The 24217-nt window shown below is 36.9% G+C and overlaps 1 protein-coding gene across 4 annotated transcripts in view; it reads right to left on the bottom strand.

Annotated features, from left to right (window-relative positions):
- znf804b (zinc finger protein 804B) overlaps positions 1–24217 on the bottom strand; it is a 229156-nt gene that overhangs the window by 179013 nt on the left and 25926 nt on the right. For 2 of the 4 annotated variants that reach the window (XM_087287143.1, XM_087287144.1), the window contains exon 1: positions 2051–2755. The exons of the other annotated variants lie outside the window; for them this stretch is intronic. In XM_087287143.1, the coding sequence (XP_087143269.1) occupies positions 2051–2164 (114 nt within the window). In that variant the 5' untranslated portion in view covers positions 2165–2755. Of the gene's footprint in view, positions 1–2050; positions 2756–24217 lie in introns of those variants that run through there. 4 annotated transcript variants of the gene reach the window in all.

Genomic DNA, 24217 nt, shown 5'->3' with positions numbered 1-24217 from the left:
CCCTTCACGTAAATTCATTGTGAACTTTTTGTTGCACTTTGGCTATTTTACTTGATAGCTGTCTGTCAGGCTACTCAGAATTTGGATTTTTTTTCCCGGCCTTCTACATGAAACAATCAGACATTCGACCTGTGAAAATGGCACCAGCACAAGAAAATTAACTATTATTTGTTTCTACAATTTTATTTATAAATTGTCCAAACAATTAATAATTATTTTTATTTATTGGTATTTAAAAGAAAACTAAGTGTATTTGGTGCTGTTGTTGAAAAGAATGGTTATGTTTTAACGAGTTAAATTATATATTCATGTTATACATTTTGATTGCATTTCAAAGTAATTAGATGTAACTGGATGTGTAAAATAAGCCCCTATATCTTTATATTGATAAAATTAATTGATATAACCCAACTAAATCAAAGTAATTGTATCTTGGCAAAGGACAATAACTAGTTTCAAGGTTTACCATGGTTTGGAAAAGCCAGCATTTAAAAAATAAATAAATAAATAAAATAAATAAAAATAAATAAATGAATAAAAAAAAACTTTGCAAACATTTTTTGTTATATTGTGCCTAAGGTAAATGAAAGTTATTTCATATACCTTAGTTATATAGAAACTATTTCATCAACTTTATTTAGGACAAAAGTATCCACAGCAAAAATACCCTCCAAATCAAAAGCAACTGGTCAGCCCACGATTCAGGAATTGTTTAAAAAACAAGTCACTTCTACACCAACATACGAACACGCATGCTATAGCCCTGAACAGTGCAGTGGCTTTACATTATATCCAAAGAAATGAAAGCTATCCAAAGATGCTTTTTCAAGTTATTATACAATCTGTGTTTTTTAAATTTAAAGATAGTCAGAGACTTAATTAAATTGTTTAGCCTGACATGTTTCAAATTAAAAGTCAAAATATTATAAATATCTCTAAAAATAAACTATATTGTGTTCAATGGGGAAAAAAAGTTAATACAATTCAAAATAACTTATTTTAGAGCAGTGATCACAATACCATGAAACTAGTAGGTTATCATACCGTCACAATCTTATACCGACCCATGCCTTATTGCATCACTTTTTTATTGAGGCATTGGCAAAAATCCTACAGCTGTCTAAGATCAACTGTCAATTTCAGTCTGTATCATGACCAGATGGCCATTTCACACCCTTAGTTTTTAACAGTGTTGTGTAATCGTGTACAAGACTTCACTTGCATGCCACATCATTGTACATTCTCCATCACAAGAATAATCAAGGAACAGAAACACTGTTTAGGCAAGAATAATACCAGCTGAGAGGGAAACAAACAACAGGTTAATCTGACTGAATTGGAAGAAAATATTTTCTCTTATCTTTCTATCGGTTCTGTTTTGGCCATAAATGCAACAAAAGTGTTGTGTTAAAAGTGTTTAAAACAAAGGGAAATGTGAAAGTCGGACAACAATATCCTCACCAAACACAACAGTATTGCAATATCACCTATAGAAGAGGACCATGATCAACTTCCAAACATTACATTACATGCAATTCTGGATTCGCCTGCAGTCCTGGATAGAGAAACTATGAACTCAGTTTTGATTGGATTTACAGTGGTTAAGTGCTTGAGGTCAAATTTAGCTTAAAGCTCAATTGTCTGGGCCCAACAGAGCATTCACAGCACAAATATATCCAAACAAAACAGTATACTCACTAGCTTGACATTTAAGATATATGCACTGATGCTAAACTCCCTCAACAATCACAGTGCATCAAATAAAGTCCTTACAGGATGTCTAATGTAGTTTACAAGCGAAGGTCATGTTGATGGAATGAGTTTCATAGGTCATCAGATCTTCTTTTTACCTGTGCAGTATGCTATTTGTATATTTTATTAGATCCATGTATGCTTGTAAATGTTTTGCTTCTAAAACAAACATACTTTTTTCTGCTTTTTAACTCTAAACTAAATGTAAAACCACTGCAAAACAAAAGGACATGCATAGCGTGTTCAAAAAAAAAAACATTGCTTTTTACAAACAAAAGCGAAGAATGAGTAGTATTACCGGAGATTCGCCCCCGGTGCTTTTGCATAGTGGACCCCGGAAAACTCCTTTGATGCTCCGGTAGTGTCCGTTGCTGAGGTGCGTGGAGCTGATCACAAGGTAGTAGCACGCCATTCGGTCCAGCGTCACCCATGAGCGGGATTCAGACACGACCAGGCGGGCAAGTTACTTTGAAGATGATCACGCTGGGTTCACGCTGACTTAAAGTAGACAGAGGACGGTCAGCGAGTGGTGTGATCGCTTCAGCACGTTACGAGGACACGCTGATAAAACAGTAATCTGGCAATCGTCCCACACTTCTGTCACCTCCTCCGTCTGTTTTCCTCTTCAAGAACGCACACGCACCTGCTCTCCAGTCCAGGCGACGTTACTGGATGTTGCTCCGGAGTTGCCAGAATTGTTCAGTCCCAAACACAGCGTTCACATCCAAGAAAAAGAAACAGTTCAAGTAAGGTCATGTCCTCATTAAACACCGTTTAAAAAGTCACGTCTGTTGAGTGATGTTAAAACACCCGTTCTGGTGCTGATGGAGTGATGTGGTACTTGTAGTATGAGTGATGTTTCAGCTGGCGTGGATTCATATGAGAGCGCGCGTGTCTTCAATTGACCGGTCAACTCTCACACGAATTTGCTGGATGTCGGATAGCAGATGCTTTTTTCCCGGTGCTGAAACGATCCTCGCTCTGAGCTGAGTCCAATCCAAATGAGTGTAAAGCAGAGGCTCTCTCTCTCTCTCTCTCTCTCTCTCTCTCTCTCTCTCTCTCTCTCTCTCTCTCTCTCTCTCTCTCTCTCTCTCTCTCTCTCTGCTAAGGAGGGATTTGAGAGAGTAATAAAGCTTTCAACGGAACGTGGGCAGTTTTTTTGGCACTGCAATGCAATCAGTGCATTAAGAAAACATTCTCACGCGTGCATGTAAGCCTTTTATATGACTATTTATTTCTGTCTATGAAATAGTAACCGTTGTCTTAAAGCTACCGTGATTAATTTTGATTTTACGACGTGACCCTTTAATATTTAATAATAATGTAAAACGTATAGTTACTGCAGTTACGGTGTTATTTCCACCAGGGGATCATAAACGCAAAAGTTTGATTAGAAGTTATAGGGTCCACAGAAAAAACAACGAGTACGATTACAGAATCAATTTCTTTTTTAACATTTTAAGTCTGCAGGAAATCAAAACTGACTAAATGTACCTTGTTAGTTCTGAATGAGGTTAAGAGTTTTTGAGGTGAATAATTGTGTCACTGGCTATATGCACAGCAAATATTTTTTAGCCAATAATGAACTTCTGGAGCTTTATGTGACTATTTTCAATTTCATACGGTTCCTTTCACAACAACGAAGTTGTAATGCAATTAAAATATAATCAGTTAAATAGACTTAAGCATCCATTTGGTTGTTAAGTGTAAAAAGCGTAGAAAGAAAACGCTAGCACTATCATTAGCCACAGCACATAACTTCCATTGAACATACTGGGGTAAAATTAATTTCCATATTTTTAAGGCATGGTGCAGAAAAATAGAATTTATTTCAGTATTCCCACTTTACAGTGCAACTGGAAAGTATTCATAGCGATTCACTTTTTCCACATTTTTTTATGTTACAGTCTTATTCCAAAATGGTTTAAATTCATTTCCTCAAAATTCTACAAACATTACCCCATAATGACACAGGGAAAAAAAGATTTTTTTTTAATTGTTGCAAATTTAATAAAAATAAAAAACCTGAAAAAAAAAAATCACATGTACATAAGTATTCACAGCCTTTGCCGTGAAGGTCAGAATTGAGCTCAGGTACATTCTGTTAGAGATCTGCGCAGGACTAAATTTTGAATCCCACTCCCAATCGCTTTTGTTAGGAGAACAAAATCAAAAAACACCCAGCTGTCTGTATAAACACACACACACACAATTGTTAGACCGCCCGCTCCTGTCAAATATTAAACCAGTTACCGACCACTCCTGCGCTTTATTCGGAAATGTATTCATGGAAATCTGGTCTGGTCTACATTCTATTTCCACTGATCATTCTTCAAATGTTTCAGCAGCTTAATTGGAGTTCACCTGTGGTGAATTCAGTTGATTGGACATGATTTGAAAAGGCATACACCTGTCTATATAAGGTCCCAGGGTTGAGAGTGCTTGTCAAAGCACAAACCAAGCATGAAGACAAAGGAATTGTTTGTAGACCTCAGAGAAAGGGTTGTCTCAAGGCACAAGGCTGGGGAAAACTTTCTGATGCTCTGAAAGTTCCAATGAGCACAGTGGCCTCCAACATCTGTAACTGGAAGATGTTTGGAGCCACCAGGACTCTTCCTAGAGCTGGCCGGCCATCTAAAGTGAGTGATCAGGGGAGAAGGGCATTAGTCACAGAGTTGATCAATGACCCGATGGTCACTCTGTCTGAGCTCCAGCCAAAAAAGCCATCTGAAGGACTCTCAGACCATAAGAAACAAAATTCTCTGGTCTGATGAGACTAAAATTTAACTCATTGGAGTGAATGCCAGGCATTTGGAGAAAACCAGGCATGTCAGGCAAGCATGGTGGTGGCAGCATCATGCTGTGGGGATGTTTTTCAGCAGCAGGAACTGGAAGACTAGTCATGATAGAGGGGAAGATGAATGCAGCAATGTACAGAGACATCCTGAATAAAAACCTGCTTCAGAGTGCTCTTAACCCCAGACTGGGGCTACAGTTCATCTTCCACCAGGACAATGACCCAAAGCACACCACCAAAATGTCAATAGATGGCTTCACAACAACTCAGTAAAATGTCCTTCAGTGGCCCAGCCAGAGCCCAGATCTTAATCCTATTGAACACCTCTGGAGAGATCTAAAAATGGCTGTACTGTTTCCTTCTCTGATGATGATGATGTAAGTTTGAGAGGTTTTGCAGAACATCCTGCACCACTTCTCTCCAACCATTAGTTTGCTGTGAGTAAGAGATGCTGAGAATAAAATGCAACTCTCTCGTCAGCATTCTGTTATGGAAATGTATAAGTAACCTCCAGGTCACATTGACGTTAATGTTTCAAGTATACGGATTACACAATGATGACTTCTGTAGTGTACATGCCAGGTTTGTGGTTGGCAATATCACTGTGTAAATGAACTATAAATAAACAGCCAAAACATAACCATACCTCAGCAACAGTAAATCATTATTTTCCTTTTTAAAATATTTCTGTTAAAGTGTTATAAGCCATGGACCAGATCAACAAGATTACAAATTTTATTAAATGCAAAAAATGGTATATGAAAAACTGGGCAAGACTGTATTTAATAGCTTTAACTCTTTATCTGTATAAAAATCTTGTGACTACCTTCATTAACACTCCAGGGTTCTTCCAACTAGTGTCCTATGAGGGAAAGTACCACAATTCTGACTGGAGAATTTTTCTGTAACAGCATCATGTGTAATGAAGTTTCTCCACAAATTCATATGTTAAAGTTTGTGTGAACTAGAAGTTCCTGCTGACTTATTTCGGTATGATGATGTATTTTTAACTGAAATGGAAAATTAAGTAGGAAGTAGAGTATTATTTTTGCACTCTCCTATGTTTTGTTTGCATCAAACTAATGGTTTGAGGGTCATGGTATTGCAATATTTCGCCCCCAAGCTGTCAAACTGACAACATCAGATAAAGACTGCAATTCCAGAGTGAAGCTAAATTGTTAGATTTTGATAACCAAGTTTACCAGTAGATTAACTTTTTTGGGGTTAATTGTTCACTTTCAATGTGCGTTAGCAAAATAATAATAAGATTTCATCAGGATTTTTTTTTATACAATGAATTCCCCTGAGAGAAGCATGTACAATCAATTAACATTGAAGCTCACAACATGTCTGTCTTTAGAAGTAAAAAGTTATGTTTCCCTATGGAGAAAATGAATTGAGTTTTAACTTCCAAAACCCAAATGTTGCACTCCATAGCATTCGCCTGAAGTAACTATAGCAACAGTCCACCACTCAAACACAATCATTTTCATAAACAGCACTGACAAAACTGTCATTATCATCACCTTAAATATTCATAAAATATGGCATGAAAACACAAGGGTTTTGTTTAAAAATTGCAAAGACAGTTGATGAGTTAAAAATACAATTTGAGAAGACCTTCAACAGACAGCTTGCTGAAAAAGTCTATTAAATCCCATTAAGAAAATGTCAATCCCCTTGAAAAGCATTGTATAAACTGCTCATTGTCTGATCTAACTTTTAAAAATACAACCCAATCCCTCCACCTAACCGGGTTATATAAAATATTATTTCTGACTTAAAGAATAACATTAAGACATTACCACTAAAAGCACATTTTGACCCATAAAATTCTTTGTAGGCCTACTCAGGACATAATAACCAACTCCACCAACAATAAACCACCACTTAAAACGAATGCACTCCTCCTCTGATTTGCCACTGAGGAAAATTAAACTCATTTAAAACCACTGAAAGAAGCAATAAGAAGCGTAATGTTGGCCTTAGGGAGAGCTGACTTGCTCTGTCCACTGACTGTGGTGCTGAAATCAGAGCAGCTCCTCAGGATGAGAAAGATCCTGAAACTATTCATTGTACTTAAGAATAATGACTGCAACACCTTTTTTAAGCCAGAGGTCTGGAATGTAGATGCATTCAGCACATTTTGACTTCAACAGACTACACCTTGCCATCAGGCAAGTCTAAATGGTCATTACATTCCCTTATAATTGGTTCAGTCGATCTTAATGAGTTTTGTGATGGTGATTTTTTTAACATGCAGCCTCAAGACTCTCTCATTCAACTAGGAATACCGAAAACAAAGCAAATCTTGCATCGCTTTACATCAGTGGTTCTCAACCCTTTTCACTTCGCTGCCCACTTCTTTCTCCGATGAATTTTTTAAGGCCTACCCGTCTAACATTTTCTCCAAAATGTTTGTATGAAATGCTCATTATTAACCCTTTCAGGCTCAAATTAAATTTTAGAAACAGGCAAAATCTATGCTTTTAACTGTTGCAATTCAGTAACGCGCCTGCCTTGATAGGGTTAACAAAACTAAACTTTTGTTGTGCCTTCTATTATTTTTTATTAACTATATGTGGAAATATTAAATAGTTTACACAAATACACAGAGAGACTTTCACTTCACGCAGTTTTTGAATGAACAGACTTGCACTAGTTGCATACTTCATCTTGAGGCTTTTTTCACGCCGAGTATAAAGTAATCAATCAGAGAACAGGAGAAAGTGCATTGTTTCAATCATTTTAATAATAAAATCCAAAAATTATAGTACAATATTGATAATTAATTTTAAGCTCGCGGCCCACCACGATCGCTGAGGTCCACTGGTTGAGAATCCCTGCTTTCCAGTATTTAAACATGTATTTGCCCAGGAATAACTTGCTTACATGCTTTAAATCTGCTGATTACAAATGTTTCACTTTTGAGTCACTGCAGATAAGTGCATCTGCTAAACACTTTAAATGTAAATGCAAGACTATTTATTTATCTGTGTACCAATAAATCAAACCTTTGTGCAAGTATACAACACAAATGTGTTATCATCAAGCACAGGAGTCCGTGAAGTTACTGTGCTTTAGCAGCGCCGTGAACTGCTGAAGTGCCATTATCTCTAGGGTACAAATCCTTTTGTGTACATTTCAAAAAGAAAAAAATACCAAATACTAATTTCCCTTCATAAAAGGATGCTCGTGCAATCATTACAAAGCAAAGACGTGTCTGTCGTTTAAAAGAAAAAACGGCTCTTTGAATTGCATTCATGAGTTACTGGATATCTAATCTTTCTAAGTTTTGCCCCCAGCTGGGTTCTCGCCTCCTATTCTCTCCCTCTCATTCAACCCTTTCACTCTATCTGCTCTTTTTCCCTGCCACTCTCTCTCTTTTTCATATATCCTGATGAAATTATGAAATATTAAACAGACTTTTGGGGTCCATATTCTTGCTTTTCTGCAGTTGCTTCGAGGTAATAAGAAAACTAGCATGTCATGACACAAACGCAATAAAACATGTACATACAGGCACACACATACATGCGTGTACATACTGTATAAAACAGGAGTATAAGGGTCACAAACAGTATATTTGGATTCAAACACTGAAGCAGTCAGTGGAACTTTCTCAGCCAGCGGAGACTGAGAGAAATGAAATATTCAGCAATCTAAATGTAAATGTAAGAGAAATTTATTGTTGGGTTTTCTGCACAATTACAGCATGCTAAATTTATTGGCTGCTCCTGCTGATAGTGTGAGACAGAAATAGAGCCAAGTTGAAAAAGGAGTCCCAACGAATGCATGAATCTATTGACAAAATAATTTATTTTTGTTACTTTATATACATATATAAGGTGGATGCACATTGTACAGAGAGGCCATAGTGCATGGGTTCACATTTTCCATTACTTTCGAGCACATTCTGCTGATCTGTTTCTATAAATCAGTGGTTCTCAACTGGTGGGACAACTTTCCACCTTCATTACCCTGTCGTCAGTCGCCGCTCATGGTTCAATGGGTCCTGAAGCGAAACCAGTTGAGAACCACTGCTCTAAATTGCATTGCAGCCAAGCTCTCGGAACTTCATTTCATACACAAGTAGGAACTTAAAGGAATAGTTGTCATTTACTCATCCACATTTCAAGCTTTTTTCATTTTCTTCTGTGGAAACACAAAAGGTCATGTTAGGAAGAAGCACAAGATTCTTGTGTATTGCTTTAGCCCTACAATTGAAGAAAAAATAAATAAAACACCTTGTTCAGTATGGAAGAAAAAAAAACAATCTTGTGTGTTTTACAGACGATTTGAGTAAATGATGACAAAATGTTTGTTTTTTTAGTTCAACTTAACTTTAAAGGGATAGTTCACACAGAAAAAGAACAAATAATGTGTAAATTGGACAGAATTGTAATTTTTAGGTAAACTTTTAAAAAAATCCACTATAAAGAAAAGAATTCAGTACATGAAAATGGCTTTACCATGAGCCTCAAACACCATTGTTTCCTCATTTATTCCTGATAACAATTCCAGGCCGTGTTCACATGTATATTATAGCATCAATGTTACAGCACGATGCATTTCTTTCCATCTCTTCTCTCAGGATTAATTATTTAAACTATAGCAAAATAGACAACTCTTGGGGGTTTATATTAGATAGCTCACTCAATTATAGCTAAAATAAACCTCTCCACCATTTAAGTAAAAAAAAATGACAAAGGAATCTCCTCCATTTGTTAAAATATTTATACCACAAATAAAGTTAAATTATTTTGCATACATTTATTTCAGAGTGCATATGAGAACAGGGAGATCAAGCATCAAAAGCTGTGCATCAGAGTAAAGATCATGAATATTCACGTCAATTCCAAATATGGTCAATAAGAGCCCTCTGACTCTAAGAATTTTTGAACATACCTTCTATTCTGGCAGTGCGATCTGTAAGTGAAGTGGGGTTGGTGGGTGGCAGAAGTGGTATGGTTTGATGGAGGGTGCCACAGGCCAGAGTCTTGGTGACAGGTCAGATCTACCGTCAAGAGATTTTAGACTAAGAAGAATCGCGACCACTTTGTCCACATCTCACAACAAAACACATGCGAGAAGTGACAGGCCACATAGTTTATCTTTAGTTATTAACTACATGGTGAAAAAGAAGCCTTTAGTGGAGTAGAAAATTGTTATTTTGCTCACCTGGCCTTTGAAGGGAATTAGCAATTTCTCCTCAGCTTTTTTCTTTTCCGACCCAGTTGTGGTATTGCTCAAATGACGCATTAAACAGACACGGGTGCTCCTGCCAAATTTAACTAGTTTTTCCTCCAATTCTTCAGTCTAAATAGACTGAAAATAAGCGTTTTTAACTTCTCCCCAATCTCCAGCTGGCCTGCACATACCTATACTAGTGGGTGCTACTCGCTCATTGGCTGTAGGTAATCACCGATGTTATTTTCAGTCAGAACTCATTTCACAAAGCATAATTTGAATTGCCCCATGAAATCTCACTGTCCAGATATTCAGCATGTGTTGGGAAAAAGGAATTACAAAGGATTTTTTTAAACATATTTTTTTCTCTTTTTCTTTTCATTAAACAATTGTATTTGTATTTCTTAAAGGTGATATATTATCTGAACGTCTGTTGACTGTGATAGTCTAAAATTAACTTGAGCTCTGCAGCTAAAGTTTCTGTCAGCAGAAATGTGTTAAAACTAAACACAGAATATGTGCAGTTGAAAAAGGCTTAGGCTTTTCATTTTGTGCAAATAATTCATAGAAAAAAAGGATGTATGTATGGGTGCGGCCAACGGAGGACTGGAAAACGATTGATAAGTGACAAATTTCACTAAACTCCACCTGTTAATATCAGCTGCCTATTGAAGTTGAAGTCAGGAAATGAAAACTGTTGCACACATCCTGAACGTAACTCTTACATTGCATTGAGGATAACAGAATTCTGTGAATCGAATTATTCATTTGTATCCAATAAATTGCTAACATATTAAACCTTGAAGAAAAACAAACATGGAAGGAATTAAATATTCCAACACATGCTACATATCTGATGGGTGTCGGTGACTATCAGAGATTCTCTCAGATCGCGCATTTGACAGTTTGACATCACATTGTGTGGTTGTTACTTGTGAATAAGCACCGATTTGCCTGTGATTTAAGGCATTTGTAGGCAATTTCTCAAAACCTTTCAGCTAGTCAAAATCTGAGCTAAAATCATGTTGTCTGAACTCGGCATTACCTGCTCGGCGTGAAAAAAACAAATGTGATTGGCTCTCCAAGTGTCACAAAGCACAAAATCTGAATGCTGTTAACATTATTAGATGATCAATGTTTAAATGTAAAAAAAAAAAAAAACATCCTAAATTAAATCAGTTCATCATATAAAGCAAACATGTTTTTTCGAAAGACTTGGATTAAATCACCGCTTATGTAATTCTTTGAATTAAAATTTTGAAACATCAGTGGTATCGCTTGGCCATACAGACAGAAATTCCTCATATTTGATTAAAAAAGCTTCATTAATGTTCCAAAGGTTTAATTTTGGAAAGGCATCAGGGTGAGTAAATGATGGCAGAATTAAAACACTCTTCCTTTGACATTTTGCATTATTATTCTTATCCATTTTTTAGTTTTTTTTTTTTCTAAACGCCTTGTGAATTTTTATTTTTTCATCAGCCAATAAAAACAACCATAAAGCACACTGTGATCAGCACAAATCATGTTAGCCAGCGTTTTCTCCTTTTATTTTAGTCAATAAGCCTATTAATTTTAATACCCTAAATATGCACAATTACATGGTTAGTTGCATTTTATCATTAGCATTTAACATTGCTTTTCTTGCTGTCTGTGACCTCATCAAAAACCCCAGCAGAATCATGACAGTACATAATATTAAGTAGGTAAATGATTTTGTCCTTCTCCTCAATAAGAGACCTAATGAGTCTCGTTATATTGAATTCAGTTACAAAAAACGAAAACCCAAAAGAAGCCTTCTCAACTACCATTCTTTAGAAGCTGATAACAGAACATATACAGACCCCCCAAATCAGGTCACAGACACACAAACATTAAACACATACACAAACACACAAAGCAGAAAAGTGCAGCTGCAGATGAAAGGCTGGGAATCCAGTGGTTGAATTTCATTCCGACTGGCTTTATGTGCCCTGACTCCAACTGGGAATTTCATTACAGAAAACCACTCCTGTGTGAGAGACAACCCCAGGTTATACATCCAATAAGGTGAGTGTGTGGCTGTGAGAATCGGTGCATGTGTGTGTTTATTGCAGCCCCGGTGACACTCAGTAAAAATACATAAAGTGAAGGTCAGAAGACAGCAGACCCCTCTCACACATCACGCTAAAGCACTTTTCGAGTCTATGAAGACACACATCACGGCTTTCATTTTCGTCTTTCTGAAATTGCATATTTGGAATATTTCTTGCCCTCACTGACACTTCAAGAAATAGTTTGAAATTAAATTACGTCATTTGCTCACTTGGAATCACATTCAAAGCCTGTATGATTTGTTTTCTTGAGTGGACTACAAGATGTTCAGAAAAGTACAATATCAGTTTCTGGCATGATCGTCTATGATAATATTACTATTGTTTGAAGATGCGCATGTTGACTAGTCTTGGGGGCAATGTGTTATAATTAATAATAAGTAATAGTAATATTACTTTTTTAAAGTAACGAGCAAAGTTGGGTGTAAAGTGTTCCACAGTAACTCGTTACTGTATTCTAATTACATTTATGGGGATCACAGTAATGTAATGAATGTAATGAATTACATTTGAAATTTGTGTAATTTGATTAGTTACTAAAGTCAATGTAATTGCATTACTCGAGTTGCAAATATAGTGTTTATAGTTTCTGATTTGACAGGTAATACAAACACATAATTTTATGCACCATACTAACAAATGACAAATACAAAATATGTGATAATGTGCTAACTCAGAGACACGTACACACACCATCAATTCTATAATTCACCATAATTCACACACACCATCATTTGTACAGTAGCCGGCTTGCCGTATGCATGAAGGCTGAGTTAGCAGAATATAGTTCTCCTTTCACGTCTTAGCAGCTCTGAAATAAAGTATTGCCCACACATATTAAATCAATGGCTATGTTTGCATTATCCCCCAGTGCTCCTCTGACCTATTGCTCTGAAATATCCTGCATTATCCAGCCAGAGGAAGCCTCTCATCTCTCGTCAATTCCCCACACGGTGGAGCACTGCATATGAACAATTTTGGACTTTATCCAAAAGAGCATATTGCCTCATCCTGAAAATATATTATTTATCTGCTGTGGGGAATAATCCTGGGTTAGTTTATGATTCTTCATGATTAATAGTGGTTTTGGCTATTCCCTTAACCCACTGCATTTAATACAAAGCAATGGCATGAAAAGTAAAAAGATACAGGAAGTAGAAAGTCAATTTCTTTCAGAAAAAAGCTAGAATTTTATTTAATATATCCTTGGTAATGCTGTTATCTAATAAGTGAGACACTATGATTAGAAAATAAACATTTTAAGTCCTATTTAATCTAATTATCTTTTCCTCCAGGGAACTCATTATTGGTTTTTGTTCAGTAGTTTACGACCAACCCAGAGAATATACTATTTTAAACTACTAAATATATGTCAATAAAAGCCACTTTAAATTTTACTGTTCATCTGTTAAGTTACCTTTTTAAGATCAAATGTTGTCAAATCAGAGACCAAAATTCCATGGACAGTAGCAAAGAGTGAGTCATACAATTAATACATGTTAATTACTCATCTTTATCAGATATTAATCAGCTTTCTTAAAAATCTTATTTATAATCTAGAAGAAGGGTGGCTCGGTGGTTAGCACTCTCACCTTACAGCAAAAAAGTTGCTGGTCCCAGCTGGGCAAGTTGGCATTTCTGTTTTTAAGTGTTCTCCTAGTGTTCGAGTGAATTTTCCCCAGATGTTTCGTTTACCCCAAAGTCCAAAGACTTGCAATATAGGTGAATAGGGTAAACTAAATTGGCCATAGTGTATAAGTGTGTGTTTGAATGCGAGAGTGTATGGTTGTTTCCCAGTACTGGGTTGGGGCTGGAAGGGCATCCGCTGCACAAAACATGTATAGTTGGTGGTTCATTCCACTGTAGCGACCTCTGATAAATAAGGGACTAAGCCGAAGGAAAATTAATGAATGAATGAAAATAGAAGAAAAGAAACAGGCATGGGGCACTAGATACTAACATTTTAAATGCAGCAATATTAATGTCATTCACAACATTGCACATCTTTATTTGCATTTTTAAAGATTAAATATAAGTGAGCATTAAATATTGTGCTGTGCTCCAAATGTACAAAGTAGGCCTAATGTCTTCAGACCTAATGGTTAGAGAGTTGGACTTGCAATCACAAGGTCACAGGTTCAAGTGCTGGCACTGGCAGGGAGTGTTGGTGGTGGGAGTGAATAACCAGTGCAATTGGTGTCCACTGCTCCGGGTGTGTGATTACAGTGTGTGTGTGTGTGTGTGTGTGTGTGTGTGTGTGTGTTCACTGATGGATTAAATGGCGAGCACAAATTCTAAATATGGGTCACCATTCTTGGCCACGTCACGATTTTCACTTTCATATACAGTAGCAGCAATTATCAGGGTACAATCAGTTTAAGGCCAATAGGTGTTTTTTGCAAAAATGTTGTATTTATCCTTTGATAAATCTGTAACTAGTTTAAATGATTACATAAATACAACAAAATTTACCATTTCCGGCCAGCATTTTCAACTTTTTAACAGTTGTTTAGTAAACAATTGGTGGAAGGTCTTTTGAACTGTGTTATATGCTTAAATCTTTTGGTTAGATTTGCTAAAAACACTATTAGGACACCTATATTTCACTAAAAAGTGTAAATTGGTTGTTTTTGCGTTATTTTAAGCAAATTCGTACTTCCGGTTTGAAACTAATTTTTGAAGCTGCGTCACGGTCGTGACATAATAGTTGTATTCCAGCGTGCAGACTGGACGTCTGTGCCAGAGTGTGTCTTATTACGTCTTACAGCCTGCTGCATTAATGCATGAGTAAAGCTTGGTTCAAACCAATCAGCGCGCTCTATTGTGCAACTTCATTAATATTCATTACTGTCATAGTGTTTAGATGACAAAGACACCACGTTGTGTTGGCAAAACAAGTGTGAAGTGTTGCTTTTATAGTTTGCTGCCCTTAAGTTTTGTTTTTATTTTCTCTCTGTGAGAGCGCAGCTGGAGTCACGCGTGGATTAACAATGTACGCGACGCTCGACAACAATAACTTACGTGTCTAAGGAGGATTATTGTTTACCTGAGAGCTGTTCTCATCTGCAAACGCTGAGATCCAGATTCGCTTGTAGTCTCCTCTTAATTAAGACGCGGCTCTAGTTGCTGTGGATTGTCCTTTCTCTACAGATTTGGTAAGTGAGCGACTAGTGCTCTTTGTTTATTCAGTTCGTATTTTATTCATATCGTACAAACTATTGCACCGAGTGTAAACAAGTTAGCACTACAACCAAACTAACCTCGTGTAGGATTTTGTGACTTTCTGACGCTACCTGCCGAGTGCATCTAAGTTCCTGGGAAATGCTGAGTTTTTTTTTCTCTCATTCGCCGTGCGGTACCAAACATTGCATGAAAATACACGCTTAGAGCAGTTCCTCGAATCAAATATCTTGTTTGTCGCGAGGGACATGAATGAATTCCCTGAATGAAAGAGCCAAACTGCAGTTAAAGTCCACCATTTAATAATTTGGCAAATAATTCCACTACAGATGTCCATGTAAACACAGTCACTTTTTCCGCTGTGGGTGTGTGTTTTGACTCTGAAATTCAGCGCGCCCAAATAGACACTCCCACACCAAGCCTCTTTTCTTCCTCCGACACTCCCCCCTAAACAGAGCTGGACACGCCCACTTTTCTGACTTTTTCCAAAGTAGAGGTGTGAAAACACCCTGCTGAAACGAGGGGGTTTCATGGCCCTTTAACAAACAAAATTATTTATGTATATTTATGACTAATTGATGTCAGTGCGTAAAGGTTTCCCTATCCAAGAGCGAATGTGAAAGTAGTTCCATTATCTCTCATTCTCACGCAGTAGATGCTCTGTTTAACAGTTTTCTGTTAAAAAAAAAAAAAAAAACTGTTAACTGTTTGCTAGTGAAATGCTCATTTTTTCCACTTAGACTTACTTTGCGTCCTGTAAATAGCGAATGCGCTCTTGGCGCGACGCAGCTGGCTCTTAAAGGGAATGGGAGATCAGACTCAAATTGGTTTATTCTCAAAACACACCTATAACTCATTAAAGGGCCATGAAACCCCCTCGTTTCAGCAGGGTGTTTTCACACCTCTACTTTGGAAAAAGTCAGAAAAGTGGGCGTGTCCAGCTCTGTTTAGGGGGGAGTGTCGGAGGAACTAAAGTGGGATGGTGTGGGAGTGTCTATTTGTGCACGCGCGAGTTTCAGAGTCAAAATACACACCCACACAGACAGGAGAAAGGGATGGTGTTTAACCTACAGGGACATCTGTAGTCGAATTATTTTCCAAATTATTAAATGTTGGACTTTAACTGCAGTTTGGCTCTTTCATTCAGGGAATTCATTCATGCCTCTCGCGACAAACGAGATATTTGATTCGAGGAACTGCTGCAAGCGTGTATTTTTCATGCAATGTTTGATACCGCACGGCAAATGAGAGAAAAAAAAACTCTGCATTTCCCGGAAACTTAGTTGTTCTCGGCAGGTAGTGTCAGAAAGCCGCGTGTGTTATTCCGGTCACAAAATGCGATGCTAACATTTCTGCACTCAGTGCAATAGCTAACTTAATTCGATACGAACAAACTGAATAAACAAAGAGCACTGGTCGCTCACTTACCAAATCTGTAGAGACAGAACAATCACCAGCAACTAGAGCCGCGTCTTTATGAAGAGAATACTACAAGCAAATCCAGATTTCAGCGTTTGCAGATGAGAACAGCTCTCAGGTAAACAATAATCCTCCTTAGACACGTAAGTTATTGTTGTCGCGCGTCGCGTACATTGTTAATCCACACGTGATCCAGATAAGCTCTCACAGAGAGAAAATGAAAACGAAACTTAACAGCAGCAAACTATAAAAGCAACACTTCACGCTTGTTTTGCCAACACAACGTGGCGTCTTTGTGGTGTAAACACAGTGACAATAATGAATATTAATGAAGTTGCACAATAGAGCGCGCTGATTGGTTTGACCCAAGCCTTACTCATGCATTAATGCATCACACTGTAAGACGTAATAAGACTCACTCAGGCACAGACGCCCAGTCTGCACGGTGGAATACACGCTATTATGTCATGGCCGTGACGCAGCTTCAAAAATTCGTTTCAAACAGGAAGTACAAATTTGCTTGAAATAACGCAAAAACAACTAATTTACACTTTTTAGTGAAATATAGGTGTCCTAATAGTGTTTTTAGCAGTGTGGGACACATATATGACTGTCAACAGCTCAGAAAATGTGTTTTGGTGTTTCGTGACCCTTTAGGAAAATAAACTCAACCCTTTTAGACCATGCGCCACGGTGCAAAGCAGATTTTTCCGTCCTTAAAATAGCAAAAATGCGTTCTGACACGCCCTGAAAGTGTTTGCGCCCTGCGTTTTGCGCTCTGCGCATGTACCGTCAACATAGAGCCCTATGTGTGAACGCTGGGCAATATATAGTGACCAGCCATCTCTCAGTTAAAGCTGCTTTCATGTTTTGTTTTGCCGTTTTTTTAGCAATTTTGGCCCACTCAGTAGTCAAACTGCGCTACTTTTCTACATTGACCACAGAATGAACTCGTACAAACTCTATGCCTTCAGGTTTAGTGGCAATATCTACTGTAGATCCATTCAAGATGATTTTTGTAAAAGTGGCCCTGCGAAACATCCTTTGGCAAATCTAATTGGATATGTGAAATTTACTTTTATTTTTGATCACTTTTTAATATTCCGGTTTATTATTTATTTTAATATTTAAAATTTAGACTATGTCAGTTTGATTCAGATTAGGCAAAAACCTTGCACTTGTTTGCAAAAGTATGTTTTTCACAAAAACATGCAAATCACCTGAAATGTTTACAGGATGTCTGCTGGAAATGACAAAATGTCCCTTATTAAACAGCTTGAGTTTCAAGAATTATAAGGACCTTGAATCTGTGCTTTAGGAGTTATGAGCATTTGCATCTTTTAGGCTACTGTAGCATTCCATCAGGCAGATCAGGGTAAACCTTACTGACATGGCAGAAGGGTGGATACTACCACACTGTAAACGCTAAGTTCAGACTACTCAAATGATTTGAACAAAGTGATTCATCTAGTTTGTTTCAGTAATGGGAAATTGACAACTCAATTAATTGAGTTGACCAAATGTGGTCCCTTTATTGGATTAAATGTTTAATTACAGATAACTTAAAATGGCTAATAGACTAAACATCCACATTTTTCAGCTTTAAAATTCTTTACTAACCTACTCCCAGGGCCAATTATATCAATACTGATATTTTGCCGCACCATGTTGCTTTTGTAACATCTCATTTTTCTGAGACGAGTCGTTAGGCCAATGCTCAACTCCCAACCTGGAGAATCAGGAAATACACACATACACTACGAACAATTTAGCATACCCAATTTACCTATAGCACATGTCTTTGGACTTGTGGGGGAAACCAGAACACCTGGAGGAAACCCACGCCAACACAGGGAGATTATCCAAACTCTACACAGAAAAGCCAACTGACCCAGCCGAGGCTTGAACCAACGACCTTCTTGATGATGCAACAGAGCTACTAACTGTGCCACTGTGTCGCCCCGGCATGTATATCAATAATAATAATAATAATAATAATATATATATATATTGTAACGAAGATGGCCTACCAGACATATTATTATTTTGCTTTTATTCAACAAATGAGCCAACTTTTCGATGATCAGTTGTAATCTGATTCCAAGGTATTTATGACCCAAAGGAATGTGCCCATAGTACAGTACAAAAAAACTTTTCAGGACGTCTTTAAGCTCTTTGCTTAAGACTGATGTTTTAATGTAAACTTTAGTTTCTCTTTGTGCAATCATGCGTTTTGCAACATTTTCCTTACTTCTTTATTAATATTATGGTTTTAATACTTCTGCATAAAATGTTTAACTCTACTGAAGCTAAACAAGCTCATAAACCATTCATGTTTAGACTTGTTTTGAAGCTAATTTGCTTTACTAAATGATTGTTGACATTTTATGTTAATAAGAGTGCAACATAATAACATTAAGAGACTTGAACATTTCTGCCTTAGTTTGCATAAAATTTGCCTATGCAAATGCCTCTTCTTTGGACTAAGGGTCATAAACCATGATTCAGGGAGGTTAGTTTCTAATTAGTCAACTTTCCATGGAGGGTGGATACGAACCCTCCCTTTAAAGCTTGTGTTTAAAGCAACGCCCACTCTCTTTCTTAAACCGCAACCTCTTCAAACTCTGCAACCTCTTCAACTTGCTCTTCTTTAGAAAGAGCTCCTCTTCAACTCTTCTTCTAAAAAGTAACTCTCTCTTTAACTTCAACAACCTAAGAACGAGACCTAAGCAGAGAAACCTCCAAAAAAGCAGGCGGAGACCCAGACGAAAAGGGTTAATCGCACAGCTCTCACATTCACATCTCCAATACCTTCTTTTCTTTATTTTTCATCGAGAGTCTAGTTAAGTTAGTGCGTCACAATCCAGTGGTCAGCACAACTGGCCCCTTTTGCCGCTTCAAACTTGAAACTACTGACTCCACCCCACTTCAAACCTCGCAAAGACAAGGAACAACCAGCAGAGCCACGTGCTCAACCAAGGGAGCTTCTTCACATCACACAGACAGACGCAAGTATCCACATTCTGCCTACATCTGAACTGGGGTGAACTAAACGCAAACCTAAAGAGACAATAGAAGGGTGAATTTGATTATGTTTGGTTCGCTTGGTTTGTTCTTACAAAATCCAAGGTTTTCCCATCATTACGTTCTCTCAACCTCTTACTTTACCTTCTTTACTCTTTTCTACACTTGGATGAATTTGTGTTTGTGTTGGGTGTTAATTTCTGTTAGATTAGTCAATAAAGTTTAATTGTGTATAACAAAAGGTGCCTGTGTATATTTATGAATCTAATGTCTTAAACGTCGATCTTGTTACCCTGCTCAAATTTAATGGGTTTTTATTTTGATAGCAATACCCATAATGAACTCGACTGTCCATTCGAACGATCGCTGGACGATTCGTTTGTTCCGGTCTGAAGAGTCGATATGTTTGAAGCCCCGTTCAAATGAATCTTCCTCCCGTTAAGCTAATCCGCTATATATAATGGCCGAGCACTGTATTCTAGATTATAATTCGCTACATTATAATGGTGGAAAAGGGAAAGAATAACCTTGAACTAATTTGTTACAGTAATAATGGTGTAGATTTGCGAGCACTTTAATCTACATTATAATTTGTTATAGATAATTAATGTAGATATGAGTGAAATTTAATCTACATTATGATGTTACAATATATATATATATATATATATATATATATATATATATATATATGTAAAGTACGACAATGTAAAGAAAGACACAACTAAAAACTCATGTGCAAAGCTCACACTGTTTATCAGAGCACTTTATCTTTCTGGGCTTTTTAAAGTAGAGGTAAACATGGGAATGCCTCTAATAAAATTTTCTTTCTGCCAGAAAGTTAAACCATTCTTTCTTTTAAACTGTAATGGCCATCAGCAACAGAATTTCTTATTCTTACTAAATATACAATTAAAACAACAAAAATGTTTAGCATTTAACACCTTTTACATGACAGCTGATGAAAACGAAAGTAGAATCTGGGACATGTTAGGCGATTTAGAAATCCTGACTGAATGCATTTTTTAATCTCAAATAGAGGACATATTCGGGAAAAAGAGGATGTATTGCCACCATAAATAATGAGCTAGATCAGTCTATTTAGTAAAAGGCTTTTCTTCGCGTGTCCTCGCGCTCAGATGGCAGCGCGTCTCTGAAATCTGAAGCAGCAGAGCATCCGAGTCTGTAGTTTTTCACGCACACAGAACCGAGCCGCTGAGGTAAAGTCTTATTTGTGGGAAGCGCTGGTGTTGAATTGGGTATAACACTGGATGACCCACGATATGCCATGACTGAATTGGAACGTAAACGGTTTTAATGAGGCTCGCACAATGTGCGGTTCGTTGCCATTTGGTGCCCTGAATTGCTTAGCAGCGTATACTGAACAATGTAACATAATGTAAAGAACGCTTGACGTGAAGTAAATAAACCTGTAGAGATGTGCCGTTGTTGATCATGTCAGCGTGTGCGACCATCACAATAAGTTTCTATCGTAATACACCATAACTTAGTGTGAAGAGTAAAATCAAGGGACTTTGCTAGCAATCAGTGTTGTGATAACGTGGGCTTAGCACGCTGGCTCTGGACGCTGCTGGATAGAATAGCTGTAACGGAGTTTAGAGTGTATCGGACTGCTTATATCTGAGATTTTTAATGCAGTCCGATATAGTTTTTTGGACTGATATCAGACTTTTTTCCGATATTAATATCGGATCGGGACATTCCTAAAAATTACCACTTTCTGGCATATATCAACCAATCAGCACGATTGTCAAGGCAGAATTTTAAGTGCAACCAATAATTTTAAACTTGGTGAAATGTTTTTTAAAAAATGTTAATATGAATTTAAAGTTTTTGTTGCCAAATGAGTAGGTTAAACACACCTATTTAAGATTTGGTGCCAAAGTTCTCAGTAATGTCACGTTATTAATTTAATATCTTTAGTACAATAGGGTTACAGAACTATATATGCTTGAAACCCAAATGAAATAAATAAACAGTACTATTAACACAGACAGACAAATAAATACTAAAGACGGTGGTAATAAAGGCTTCTGCAAACTTCAGTCATCTGTTGGCATTTGGGAAATAACATTTAGAAGCATTATCTGTGGTGCAATATTACAGCAACTCTTCTGCAAAGCAGCACGATAAGTTTAAGGCTTTAATTTTTCAGAAATAAAAACAATTGACTACATTGCCTATATATGACAGTTTCTCTTTTCTCTGGCAAAATTTGATATAAATCATTCTAGCTCAGCCCATGGGGAATCAAGCTGCCAGTCTTTATATTTGGTCAACAATCCGGCATTATGCGGCATACACCAATCACCTGTCCTTGGTGAACCATTATGACACTCTCTCTCTCTCTCTTTAACAAGACACATCTTTTCTCTTCATCTCCCATACACACAACAAAAGAGAATAAAGCCTGAACATCTTCAGAAGCATCAAATATCTGGAAATTAATATCATCAAATAGATCTGTCAAAGCAGATGCAAACCCTTCTCAGCAAACCAATCCCCCAAGTGATCTTTTATTCTTTCACAAGAAAAAAGTGAGATTTAATTTCTAATGGCTTTATAAAAATACTAAAAGCACTTGAATGACATGTCCAACCATCTGACAGCTTAAAAACAGGCGAAGGAAAAAAGAAATAAAGATAAAAAATTATAAAAAAAATCGCATAAGATGATGTGAAAGCAAGTTCAAAGAATATCATTTTTAAAACTTATATTTTGAATCACCAAACATCCTGAAGTAATGCAGACTAAGGCATCTACTGTAGTTCTTATTCAAAGCACATTTATCTTTTAATTAGTGCAAGAGTGCGTGTGAATTTGCTACAGTATATAATTACACTGCAAGTCATGCTTATACTCGTTGCATAAATATAAACTGGGGATGAACAATAGCAATTTCTATTCCACTGTTTATTATCAGGCTAATATAAAGTTGTTTCTAGTCTTAGGGGAATGAATGTGTAGCTACACTGCAGTGGGCGATGTCGAACCACAGCTGTAATGTATAAACACTTTTTGGCTCATCGGGATGCGTGCTGAATATGAAGCATATCATTAATTAACTACTGACAAAGATTATTACAAGATACACTCACTGGCCACTTTATGAGCACTAATACCAGTTTGGATCACTTTTGTCTTCAGAACCTTAATTCATCAAGTCATTGATTCAGCAAGGTGCAAGAAAAGTGTTGCTGTTAATTCCAGATGCTGGCAATTAGGTTTGATCCTAATTTGTGTGGTTTTGATTTGATTAGATTTAAATATAAGCTATTAGGTTACACAGTGGCTCAGTGGTTAGCACTGTCACCTCACAGCAAGAAAGTTGCCGTTTCGAATCCAGGCTAGGTCAATTGGCATTTCTGTGTGGAGTTTGCATGTTCTCCCCATGTTCGTGTGGGTTTCCTCCGGTTGCTCCGGTTTCCCTCACGGACTAAAGATGTAGGTGAATTGAATAAACTAAAATGGCCGTAGTGTATATGTGTGCATTTGAGAGTGTGTAGATGTTTCCCAGCACTGGGTTGCGGCTGGAAGAGCATCTACTGCATATGCTTGATAGGTTGTTGTTTTGTTCTGCTGTGGCGACCCCAGATAAATAAAAGGGACTAAGCCAGGGATGTCCAAGCTCGGTCTTGGACGGCCGCTGTCCCTCTGAGTTTGGCTCCAACTTGCTTCAAAAAACCTGCCTGGTAGTTTCTAGTATACTTACTGTAGAGAGAGCTTGATTAGCTGGTTCAGTTGTGTTTATTTGAGATTGGAAATAAAATATGTAGGAGTTTGGACACCCCTGGACTAAGCCAAAGGAAAATAATTACTTAACTTTTTACGTAAAACGCTCATGAAAATATATTCATTTATTCATATTCCATATTAAGTTGCAAATAATACTGTAAAATAATTTATATGAACAATAAGTAATGACAATATATGCTTTTTATGTAAATTATAACTCATTAAAATAGGTTAATCATGTTTCTGACCTAAATTAAAGTTGTGCAAACTGTTTAAAGTATTAAAAGTAAGGGAAAAAGTCAGTTTAATGCAACTGAAGATAAAGTGACTCATTGGGTTAATTAGATTCAACTTAATGCAAGACGACCAGTCATTTTTACAGTAATGAAACTCGCCTACGCTATACGCTATATTAATGACATACACATTTTAATTAACAATGGAAACTAATTAATTTTGTGTACATTTACAATTTAACAATACTATAAATAATTAGCTGCTGCCTTAAGTTTTTTACATTTAATCAAATTAAACTTTATGGTAATTACAACATAGAATAAACTGACTTGATTATCTTACTTTAATAAGTTACATGAACATATTTTGTACAGTGAAGATACCCTAAATGTGTGTATACACACAAAGCACAAACAGTCTACACACATTATGTAAAAAAACAAGAAGAGAAATAAAAACACTATAAATGTGCAAAAGTGAGATGAATTGAAGACAACTTAATCTTTACCATTCTGCCACTGATTATGCTGAAATGCTTCCACATAGAAATTTAAATTTTTTAGGCACTGGCTTAAATTAGTTTTTGGGACCTTCAGACTTGATCCTCAGGGGTCCGTTCCTCCTCCCTCGCTTAAATGATCTAAGATGATTTGGCAGATCCTGGATCTTTTAATCTTGATAACTGATCTCTCGCTAATTTGGTTCTTCAAACAAGTTCGCGAATCAGATTAGAATGTCTGGATAAACTGATCTGAGATCGCTGCGTGTG

The sequence above is a fragment of the Danio rerio genome, chromosome 16 (assembly GCF_052040795.2).
Source record: "Danio rerio strain M-AB ecotype USA chromosome 16, GRCz13ab, whole genome shotgun sequence".
NCBI lineage: Eukaryota > Metazoa > Chordata > Actinopteri > Cypriniformes > Danionidae > Danio > Danio rerio.
This window is presented reverse-complemented; position numbering and strand designations above follow the sequence as displayed.